The sequence below is a fragment of the Ahaetulla prasina genome, chromosome 3 (genome assembly GCF_028640845.1).
Source record: "Ahaetulla prasina isolate Xishuangbanna chromosome 3, ASM2864084v1, whole genome shotgun sequence".
Lineage (NCBI taxonomy): Eukaryota > Metazoa > Chordata > Lepidosauria > Squamata > Colubridae > Ahaetulla > Ahaetulla prasina.
The window spans coordinates 227750398-227762404 of NC_080541.1; the positions used below are offsets into that span (position 1 = coordinate 227750398).

The 12007-nt window shown below is 46.3% G+C and overlaps 1 protein-coding gene across 1 annotated transcript; it reads right to left on the minus strand.

Annotated features, from left to right (window-relative positions):
• Positions 1–5506: 5506 nt before the first annotated feature.
• Positions 5507–6202, minus strand: TMEM74B (transmembrane protein 74B). The gene has a single exon (XM_058174653.1). It carries the CDS (start codon positions 6200–6202, stop codon positions 5507–5509), a length of 696 nt encoding a protein of 231 aa, XP_058030636.1.
• Positions 6203–12007: the final 5805 nt, after the last annotated feature.

The following is a 12007-nucleotide window of genomic DNA, read 5'->3' on the forward strand; positions in this document are numbered from 1 at the left end:
CATAAATATATAAGTCCCGGAAGGGTTAGCCTGCCCTATGAAGGGTTCTTCAGCTAAATCATCGGAGAATCTACTGGAATTTTAAAATAACTTTTATTTTTATTTTTATTTTTGAAGGGGAACTTCAAGTTAGTGGATCTCAATACAGCAGACCGATATGGAAACACTCAACATTCATCACTTTAACAGAATTTTATGCAATGAAGCAAAGGAGCCAAAATTGCTTAACATACTGTAAGCCGCCCTGAGTCTTCGGAGAAGGGCGGGATATAAATGCAAATAAAAAAAAAATACTACATTAAAATATTTTTAAAAATTTGCATCGATTGCATAACGGTGTCCCCACAGAATGTTATGCCATCCAATTTAATGGACACTCGGGAATAGCAGAAACTTTTCTTCCAGAATCGATCTGTGCAACCGAGGTTTCCTTCCCCACCCCCCCACCCCGTGAGATTTCAAGGTTAATGAAACAGACTGTGATCCATAGTGGCTTGTTTTGCAGCCGTCACATTTTTAGATACCAACGTAAATCCTTAGGAGCGTTTGCTTTGGGGAAAGGTCACGAGAAAGAAAATTCAGATTTTTCCCAGATGTAAATTGTTCCTTTCCACAATAAGAAACGAGATAATTCATGTTCCCTGTTTGTTGCCTAATTCAATCCACTTCTAAATCAGTGGTGGATTGAGTTAAAAAATTTCAATTTTTTTTTACTGTCGGTTCTGTGGGCGTGGCTTGGTGGGCGCGGCTTGGTGGGCGTGGCTTGGTGGGCATGGCAGGGGAAGGTTACTGCAAAATCCCCATTTCCTCCTGATCAGCTGGGACTCGGGAGGCAGAGAATAGATGGGGTTGGGGCCAGTCAGAATTTTTACTACCGGTTCTCTGAACTACTCAAAATTTCCGCTATTGGTTCTCCAGAATTGGTCAGAACCTGCTGAAACCCACCTCTGCTCTAACCTGGATTAAAAACCGGGTTCCCCTGTGCCCATGTTTGTTTGTTTGTTGAATCCCAGTCTACAGATAGATGGCCCTTGTCTTACGACCACCATTGAGAGCAGAATTTATGTTGTTAAGCAAGGTGATTGTTACGGGAGTCGTGTCCCATTTTGCAACCTCTTATGCTGCAGTTGCTAAGTGAGTTATTTATTTATTATTATTTATTTTATTTATCATATTTGTATACCGCCCTATCTCCCTAGGGACTCAGGGCGGTTCACAGGCGAATAAAAAGGTACATATAGATACAGAGTAAAATAACAGTTAAAAAGCTTATTCTACATGGCCCAATTTTTAAAAAAACAATATAAATAATAAAACCCATTAAAACCAATATAAAATTTAAAATCTAATCCAGTCCTGCACAGATGAATAGATGTGTTTTAAGCTCGCGACGGAAGGTTCGGAGGTCCGGAAGTTGACGAAGTCCTGGGGGGAGTTCGTTCCAGAGGGTGGGAGCCCCCACAGAGAAGGCCCTTCCCCTGGGTGTCGCCAGACGGCACTGGCTAGCTGACGGCACCCTGAGGAGTCCCTCTCTGTGAGAGCGCACGGGTCGGTGAGAGGTATTCGGTCGCAGCAGGCGGTCCCGTAAATAGCCCGGCCCTATGCCATGGAGCGCTTTAAAGGTGGTTACCAAGACCTTGAAGCGCACCCGGAAGGCCACAGGCAGCCAGTGCAGTCTGCGCAGGATAGGTGTCATACGGGAGCCACGAGGGGCTCCCTCTATAACCCGCGCAGCCGCATTCTGAACTAACTGCAGTCTCCGGATGCCCTTCAAGGGGAGCCCCATGTAGAGAGCATTGCAGTAATCCAGACGAGATGTCACGAGAGCATGAGTGACCGTGCATAGGGCATCCCGGTCTAGAAAGGGGCGCAACTGGCGAACCAGGCGAACCTGGTAAAAAGCTCTCCTGGAGACGGCCGTCAAATGATCTTCCAGAGACAGCTGTTCATCCAGGAGACCGCCCAAGTTGCGCACCCTCTCCATCGGGGCCAATGACTCGCCCCCAACAGTCAGCCGTGGACTCAGCTGACTGTACCGGGATGCCGGCATCCACAGCCACTCAGTCTTGGAGGGGTTGAGCTTGAGCCTGTTTCTCCCCATCCAGACCCGTACGGCTTCCAAACACCGGGACAGCACTTCGATAGCTTCATTGGGGTGGCCCGGTGAGTTGACTTAAGTGAATTCAGCTTCTCACAACGAAACCAGCGGGAAAAAGGCACAAATGACAATCACAGGATTGTGAGACAACGCAACCCTTGTAAATACAGGCCAGTTGCCAATGCTTGAATTTGGGTCCCTTGACTGTGAGGTTGCTGCAATGGTCATAAGTGTGAGGATCGGTCACAAGTCTCTTTTTCCACTGCCGTTGTAACTTTGAACGGTCACTAAACAAATCACTGTAAATCGAAGACTCCCTGTATTGAATAAAGTAAGTTTCTGAATTTGCTCAACATACTAACCTACAAGCAGTCCTTGACTTGCAACGGTTCATTTAGTGACCATTCAAAGTTACATTCCTGAAAAAAATGGGATTTACGACCGTGTTTTTTTTCCACACCTATGACCGCTGCAGCATCCCCACGGTCCCCTTATCCAAATTGAGACAGTTGGCCACTGACTCATATTTACGACGGTCGTAGCGTCCCGCAAGCAAAGTCAATGGGGGGGGAAGCCAGATTCACTTAACAACCTTGTTATACTGATTTAACAACTGCGATGTTTCGCTTAGCAACCATGGCAAGAAAGGCCGTAAAATGGGGTGGGGGCCAAACTCGCTTCGCCGATGCCTCACTCAGCAACGTAAACTCTGGGTTCAATTGTGGTCGTACGTTGAGGACTTCCTGTATGCTTTACCGGTGACCCAGCTGGAATGCGACAAACGCACCAAATCGAACTGTGATTTTTTTAGCCCGTCGAAGGTACCAAATTCTTGCACAAAGAGTTTTTTCTTTTCATAATTTTCTTTTATTTTTAAAACGACTCTCTTTTTCCCCCCTTTGTTATAATTATAAACAGAGGCATTTGTGGGACAGAATGATGTACCTAAAACGAAATCGGCAAAGGCAGCTCAATTTTCTCTCGGAAAGCCCGAATATCAAACGATTTTTTCTGGATTGCGGCCGTTTCTCTGTTCCGTCCAGAGGTCACCTTTCGTTTCCGCCACGTCTGCACCGGTTCCGTTTTTAAACTTCCTGCTGACACATTTCCCACTACGGTGACCACATGCTGGTTAGCATTAATGTTTCATGGGTTCAGTACCCGAGAGGTAATTTTATCCGGAGAGTATTTTCCAAAATCAGGAAACCAAGCAAAGAAGGAAGGGCGAAGCAGCTGGGAGGACGAAATGGCTTGGAAACCAGGATGGGGTTTGGAAATGAGGAGGTGGGGAGACGAGGGGTTTGCTGGTGTGGAATTTTGTGTGTGTGTGTGCATGTGTGTGCTTACGAGTTGATGTGTGAGGTGGTGTTACAAGGCGCTCGGGCCAAAAGTGGTGGAGCTGTAGACACCCGGTGTCCCTTGCAGGGGTTGGGGGAGGGACGGTTGGGAGGGGCAGCGGCCGATATAACAAGGTGACGCAGAGGTTGCTATTGCTAAAGATAGCAGCAAAAGAGAAGGATGGGGGAACAGAGGGAGAGGGGGAGGAGAGAAAGGGAGAGAGAGAGAGCAAGGAGAGGGACGAGTAAGAGAGAGAGGGGGAGAGAAGGAGAAAGAGGGAGTGGGAGACAGATGGAGAAAAAGAGAGAGGGAGAGAGGGAGAAAGGGGAAGGGAGAGGGAGGAAGAGAGGGAGAGGAGGAGAGGAGAAGGGAGATAGAGGGAGGGAGGGAGAGGGGAGAGGGAGAGGGAGAGGGAGAGGAGGAACAGAAGGGAGAGAGAGAAGGAGAAAGAGGGAGAGGGAGAGAGGGAGAGAAGAGGAGGAGAGAGGAGAGAGAGAGAAGAGAGAGAGAAAGAGGAGAGGAAACAGATGGAGAAAAGAGAGAGGAGGAGAGAGAGAAGAGGAGAAAGAGAGAGGGAGAGAGGGGGGAGAGAAAGAGAGAGAGGGAGAGGGATGTGTGTGGGGGGGGAGAAGAGCCACCTAGCTCAGAAAAGAAAACCAACCTTAACTGCGCTTGGTGGTGGGTCATTCAAATCGCAGCCAACCTCCAAGGGATGGGTTCTGGGTTCTAGTTCTTCAGTTTGGTAGGCAATTTGGTGGTAGAACAGCTGAACAGTTTAAAATGGGGGTGTGTGAGTCCCGTTTATAACATTGAACGTTTTATGGGGGACTCAAAAGATTTCTCCGAGTCTCGCGGCTTCCAGGAGAAGTCCCCAGTCCCCCGTGAGGTTAAAAAATAAATATTTGGCTCCCCAACGGTGTTGTCAGGGCAGGTTTTTCTTTTAAAAGTGTGTGTGTTAGCGAGAGAGGCGTCACTCACTGGACTGAAGCCGTTCCTGGCCCGCGTTTTGTTTTAGGAGAGAGAGAAAAAATCCCCGTTTCTGAACTACAAAACACTCTTGCAATCTGGGAAGCTGCCGCGAATCCTTTGCCTTCCAGTTACTTCTTCCAAAGGACTTTCCCGATAGATGGGACTCTTTGTAGCTCAGGGTTGAAATGAGGATCCACGGGGCTCTCTCAGCTGGGCTGTTTGCTCGCAGATGTTTCGTAACCTGACTATGCATCACCATCAGTGCTAGAAGAGGCGGGGGGGGCGGTGGCAGAGAGGAGGAGGTGGAGGAGATTATGATCCTTGGTGATTTTTGAGCTCAATTGTCTTCTTCCAGAGGTTTCATTTGGAGGTAAACCCAACTCCCTTCTAGCAATGATGATGTTCCCTAGCTGGGTCATGAAAGGTCTCCAAGAAAACCACCAAGCTCAGAGAGCACCAAGGACCCCACAGTCCTCCTTCTCTACCTCCTCCTCCTCCTCCTCCTCTCTGCAAACCCCACTCCCTTCTAGCACTGATGATGTTCCCTAGTTGGGTCACGAAACGTCTGCAAGAAAACCACCAAGTTCAGAGAGCTCCAAGAATCCCCAAAGTCATCGTCCTACTTTCTGCAAAGCCTCATCCCTTCAGGTCCACAGTCGTCCTCTTCCCCATCCTCCCTTTCTATCCCTCCACTCCACTCCACAAACCCCACCCCTTTCTACCATAACACTGATGATGTTGCCTGATTGGGTCCTGAAACATCTGCAAGAAAACCACCAAGCTCAGAGATCACCAAGGACCCAACAGTCCTCCTCCTCTTCCTCCCTCTCTTCCTCTTCCTCCTCTTCACCTTGCTCCGTTTTAGCACTGATTACGTTGCCTAGTTGGGTCCTGAAACGTCTGCAAGAAAACCACCCAGCTCAGAGAGCACCAAGGACCCCATAGTCCCCCTCTCCTCCTCTCTGCAAACCCCCCTCCCTTCTAACACTGATGATGTTCTCTAGTTGGGTCCTGAAACGTCTGCAAGAAAACCACCCAGCTCAGAGAGCACCAAGGACCCCCCCTCCACGGGGAGGACTGTCTCTCATATCTGGAGAGTTATCAGCAGCTCTGCGTGACATGGGTCATTTCGGTCATCGGAATGACCTCGTTCTCCACCAAAGTCTGTCCTCCTTCTCCGTTGAGCTGCCTCATCCTCAGGTTGATCGACCCGTAAGTCTTTCGGGGGCCTCTGGACACTGGGAATGTCCTCCTCCTATAGAGCTCCCCTTTATACATGGAGACCATCAAGAGCACGGAGAGGAGCATCCCACCCAAAGTCAACATGACCAAGCCGGCGATGATGCATTTGTCCAAATGGGAGCTGAGGCGGGCATAGTACATCTCCAGTCTCTCCATCTCCCGGGCGGACACCGTGTCTGGGTTCACCCGAGTTTCGCGTGGGATGCTGTAAGCCACGATCACCAGCAAAATCCCACCGACCAGGAACACCAAGGCCAAAATGAAGCCATAGTCCACGGAGTTCCCAGTTGGGTCTGACAACGTCGCCTCCTCTGATCTTGGAGAAAGGTCTTCGGTGGGAGGTGCTGGGTGTTCCTTGGAGCTCCCCGGTCCTCTCTGGAAGGAAGTCTCCTCCTCCTCCTCCTCTTCCTCTTCTTCCTCCCTCTGGTAAGAGGCATTCTCAACTCCTATCCGGGGAGCTGTCCTTGGTGCTGAAGGCTTTCCTTGTCTTCCGCTCGAGCTGGTCCCAAGGTGGCTCTCTAAGACTGTCAATTCCAATGGGCTTGTGGAAGCCATTGAGATGGTGTCTCCTGGGTCATCCCCCTTAGTGCTTCACCTGCGGGTACATAAAAACGCAAGCATCAAACGGATGGGGTCGCGCAACTCCGCATGGACAAAAACTGTTTTTGTCCACCCAGACAAACCAGTTGCTCTAACATCTGTAGTCATGAAAACCTTCGAAAGGCTAGTGCTGTCCCACTTGAAAATCATCACGGATCCGCTGTTAGACCCCTTGCAGTTTGCATACCGAGCAACTAGATCAACAAATGATGCTGTTAATATGGCTCTGCACTACATCCTACAACATCCTCACAGATCCCTCACATCCAGGACATAAACTATTTCAACTCCTACCCTCAAAACGACGCTATAGAGCATTGCACACCAGAACAACTAGACACAAGAACAGTTTTTCCCCGAAGGCCATCACTCTGCTAAACAAATAATTCCCTCAACAATGTCAAACTATTTACTAAATCTGCATTAATCTTCTCATAGTTCCCATCACCAATCTGTTTCCACTTATGACTGTATGACTGTAACTTTGTTGCTGGCAATCCTTATGATTTATATTGATATATTGACCATCAATTGTGTTGTAAATGTTGTACCTTGATGAACGTATCTTTTCTTTTATGTACACTGAGAGCATATACACTGAGAGCAAAAAGGGTCCTCTTTGTAGACTTTAGCACTGAGTCCTAGTAGTAGTAGTAGTAGTAGTAGTAGTAGTAGTAGTAGTAATATTAGTATTAATATGATATATATTATTATTATTATTATTATTATTATTATTATTATTATTATTATTATTATTATTATTATTATTATTATATGCACCAAGACAAATCCCTTGTGTGTCCAATCACACTTGGCCAATAAAAAATATTCTATTCTATTCTATTCTATTCTAACATCTTGAATCTCCAAAGACCTATGCAAGGGTCCTCTTTGTAGACTTTAGTTCAACATTCAATACCATCATTCCAGACACTCTTCTAACTAAGCTGAACCAGCTACAAGTACCTGAACACACTTGTAAGTGGATCATAAGCTTCCTAACAGACAGGAAGCAGCAGGTGAAGCTAAGCAGAATCATATCAGATACCTGTAAAATTAGCACAGGGGGCCCCCAAGGCTGTGTGCTCTCCCCACTTCTCCTCTCTCTGTATACCAATGACTGCATCTCCAACGATCCATCTGTTAAACTACTGAAGTTCGCAGATGACACAACAGTGAACGGTCTCATTCGAGACAATGATGAATCCGCATACAGACGGGAGGTTGAATGACTAGCCTCGTGGTGCGACCGGAACAATCTGGAACTGAATACACTCAAAATTGTAGAAATGGTGATAGACTTTAGGAGAAATGCTTCCATACTTCCACCTCTCACAATACTAGACAACACAGTATCAACAGCAGAAACCTTCGAATTTCTAGGTTCTACCATATCGCAAGATCTAAAATGGACAGCTAACATCAAAAACGTCATCAGAAAAGCACAACAAAGACTGTTCTTTCTGCGCCAACTCAGAAAGCTCCAACAGCCCAAGGAGCTGCTGATCCAGTTCTACAGAGGAATTATTGAGTCTGTCATCTGCCCCTCTATAACTAATAGAAACGAAACTTAGACTTACATATTACTGCACAGTGCTTTTACAGCCCTCTCTAAGTGGTTTACAGAGTCAGCCTCTTGCCCCCAACAATCTGGATCCTCATTTTACTGACCTCAGAAGGATGGAAGGCTGAGTCAACTTTGAGCCTGGTGAGTTTTGAACTGCCAAATTACAGGCAGCCGGCAGTCAGCAGAAGGAGCCTGCAGTACTGCACTCTAACCACTGCGCCACCAAGACTCCCTAGGAGTCCAATTCAATTGAAAGGAATCTACTTGACTCTTGACAATCTCACAACGTTGATGACCCTTTCTAGATCACATGGCCTTCAAAACTGTTGAACCATTTCCATCGATCCATCTGGATGAAAGTGATGGGAACTGAACCACAAGGATGAGACAGACAGTCCAACAATAAACAACAGCCTAATCAAGAAACAAGCAAGCAAGCAAGAAGAAAACATTTCTAACAATTTTGATAGGGCAAGCTACGAGTCTATAAACAGAGCACAAACCCCACTCCCACCAAGGTCCCCATAGTTGTACTCCCCCCTCCTACTCTTCCAGTCTGCAAACCCCATTTCCTTCTAGCATTGATGATGCTACATAGTTGGGTCGTGAAATGTCAAGAAAACCTATCCTGTTAAGAAAAGCATCAAGGTCAGAGAGTACCAAGGAACTCACAGTCTGCCTCCTCCTCTTCCTCTTCCTCTTCCTCTTCCTCCTCCTCCTCTTCCTCTTCTTCTTCCTCCTCCTCCTCCCAAACCCCACTTCCTTCTAATACCAATGAATGTTGCCTAGTTTGGGTTATGAAATGTCAAGAAAACCTATCATACTGAGAAAACCACCAAGGTCAGAGAGTGAGTACCAAGGACCCTACAGTCATCATTGTCCTCCTCCACCTCTTCCTCCTCTTCCTCTTCCTCCTCCTCCTCTTCCTCCTCCTCTTCCTTGCCACAAACACCACTTCCTTCTAGCACTGATGATGTTACCTACTTTGGGTTATGAGATGTCAAAAAAAACTATCATGTTGAGAAAACCACCAGAGAGTGCCCAGGATCCAATAGTCCTCCTCCGCCTCCTCCTCCTCCTCCTCCTCCCTGGAAACCACACTCCCTTCTAGTACTGATTTGGTTACCTAATTGGGAAATGAAATGTCGGCAAGAAAACAACCAAGCTCAGAGAGCACCAGGGATCCCCACAGTATAAGGACCTTTAAAATCAACATTCTCACCTTAAAAATAAATATGTACTCCAGGTAAAGTAAACAAAAAGCAGGAAGACGAGGGATCTTAGTCTAAAGGTAAAGGTAAAGGTTCCCCTCGCACATATGTGCTAGTCATTCCCGACTCTAGGGGGCAGTGCTCATCTCCGTTTCAAAGCCGAAGAGCCAGCACTGTCCGAAGACGTCTCCATGGTCATGTGGCCGGCATGACTCAATGCCAAAGGTACACAGAACGCTGTTACCTTCCCACCAAAGGTGGTCCCTGTTTTTCTACTTGCATTTTTTACCTGCTTTCAAACTGCTAGGTTGGCAGAAGCTGGGACAGGTAATGGGAGCTCACCCCATTACACGGCAGCACTAGGGATTTGAACCGCTGAACTGCTGACTTTTCGATCGACAAGCTCAGCGTCTTAGCCACTGAGCCACCGTGTCCCTCCATCTTGGTCTATTTTAGTCTTAGACTAAGATTTTATTTCCATCTTAGTCTATGGTAGCAAAAAAAAATCAGGATCTGAATAGCCCTTTTTCTGACTAGCAAATTTAATGAAAGTTTAAGTTTTTACATGAAAAATATACTGTATGCCTTTTAATCACATTCATTAGTCAGGAAAGGGGCTCTCAGACTTTCAGATTGCAAAATAAAAACCCATCCTAAACAGCTACTTTCTGTAAATCCAATAAAAAGAGGGTAGGATTCACTATTTTTTTAAAAAAAAAAATAGTTTTGTTTTTAATCCAGGAGGAAAGCACACTGACTTCTGGGCCTCTGGTGGCTCAGACTGCTAAGACAGTCTGTTAGTAACACAGCTGCTTGCAATTACTGCAGGTTAAAGTCCCACCAGGCCCAAGGTTGTTTCAGCCTTCCATCCTTTATAAGGTAGGTAAAATGAGGACCCAGATTGTTGGGGGCAATAAGTTGACTTTGTATATAATATACAAATGGATGAAGACTATTGCTTGACATAGTGTAAGCCACCCTGAGTCTTCGGAGAAGGGCGGGATATAAATGCAAATTAAAAAAAACAGTTCAGATTACAGATTACCAGAGTTGGAAGGGACCTCGGAGGTCATCTAGTCCAACCCCCTGCCCAAGCAGGAGACCCTGCACCATTTCTGACCAATGGCAGCCCAGTCTCTTCTTCAGAGCCTCCAGTGAGGAAGCTCCCACAACTTCCGGAGGCCATAAAGCTGGGCCAGCCTAGAATATCCTATTTCAAGGGTTTTGGCCCTGAAGGAGAGGAAATCATAATACAGGCAGCCCTTGATTACACAAGCATTCACTTAGTGACCGTTCAAAGTTACGGCACTCAACGTAATGCCTTACGATCGTTTCTCACACTTCCACGAAACACTGAAGTGAAATAAAACTGAATTAAAGATGAAACGTCGATCAGTGAAACATTCCCAGGGTCACATGATCAAAATTCAGACGCTTGGCAACTGGCATGTACTTACGACGGTTGCCGTGTCCTGGGGTTCACACAATCCCCTTTTGCGACCTTCCGAACGAGCAGAGTCAAGGGGGAAGCCCGATTCGCTTAACAACTGCCGTGATTCACTTAACAATACGGCAAGGAAGGCCGTAAAATGGGGCAAAACTCACTTAACCACCCGTCTTGCTATAAGCAAAGGAAATTTTGGGCTCGGTTGTGGTCGTAATTCAAGGACTAGCTGTACTCATAAGGAGTACAAAGCAGAAAAGCAAAAACGGGATGAAGAAAACAGGTCTTTAAAAGGCAAGACAAACGTCCCACAAACATCAGCCAAAAGGTTGATGCTTACAGGAACCTCCTGGGCTATAAAAACTACAACTCTCCAAAATGTCCTCAAGTAAACGTCCTGCTTGAGCGCACTGCAGTGTGTGTGTGTGTATGTGTACAAAAATAGATAAGGCCTGTGTTCAAATTACAAGCTTCGCCTGGCTCTGTTTTGAGGAGGGGAGGCTGCACCAGAAACAGAACCATACAGAATAGAATGGAATAGAATAGAATAGGGAAGGGAAGGGAAGGGAAGAGAAGAGAAGAGAAGGGAAGGGAAGGGAAGGGAAGGGAAGGGAAGGAAGGAAGGAAGAAGGAAGGAAGAGAAGGAAGGAAGGAAGAAGGAAGGAAGGAAGGAAGAGAGAATAGAATGGAATGGAATGGAATGGAATGGAATGGAATAGAATAGAATAGAATAGAATAGAATAGAATAGAATAGAATAGAATAGAATAGAATAGAGAATGGAATGGAATGGAAGAGAAGAGAAGAGAAGAGAAGAGAAGAGAAGAGAAGAGAAGGGAAGGGAAGGGAAGGGAAGGGAAGGGAACGGAACGGAACAGAACAGAACAGAACAGAACAGAACAGAACAGAACAGAATAGAATAGAATAGAATAGAATTTTTTATTGGCCAAGTGTGATTGGACACACAAGGAATTTGTCTTGGTGCATATGCTCTCAGCGTACATAAAAGAAAAAAAATACATTCATCAAGAATCATAAGGTACAATAAAGAATTGGAAGGGGCCTTGGAGGTCTTCTAGTCCAACCTCCTGCTCAAGCAGGAAACCCTATACTGTACTTCAGAAGAAAAGCTGTTCCCCTGAGTAATTGTTCTCACTGCCAGGAAATTTCTCCTTAGTTCCAGGTTGCTTCTCTTCTTGATTAGTTTCCATCCGTTGCTTCTTGTCCTGCCTTCAGGTGCTTTGGAGAATAGCTTGACTCCCTCTTCTTTGTGGCAACCCCTGAGATATCAGAACACAGCTATCATGTCTCCCCTAGTCCTTCTCTTCATCAAACTAGACCTACCCAGTTCTTGCAACCGTTCTTCATATGTTTTAGCCTCGAGTCCCTTAATCATCTTTGTTGCTCTTCTCTGCACTCTTTCTAGAGTCTCCACATCTTTTTTGTATTGCGGTGGTTAAAACTGGACACAGTATCAAAGTAGTAGAGAGAATAGAACTGGAAGGGACCTTGGAGGTCTTCTAGTCCAACTCGCTGCTCC

What these genes read in the sequence shown, in the direction of transcription:
- TMEM74B (XM_058174653.1), bottom strand. Translation starts at nt 6,202, where the DNA reads ATGGCTTCCACAAGCCCATTGGAATTGACAGTCTTAGAGAGCCACCTT.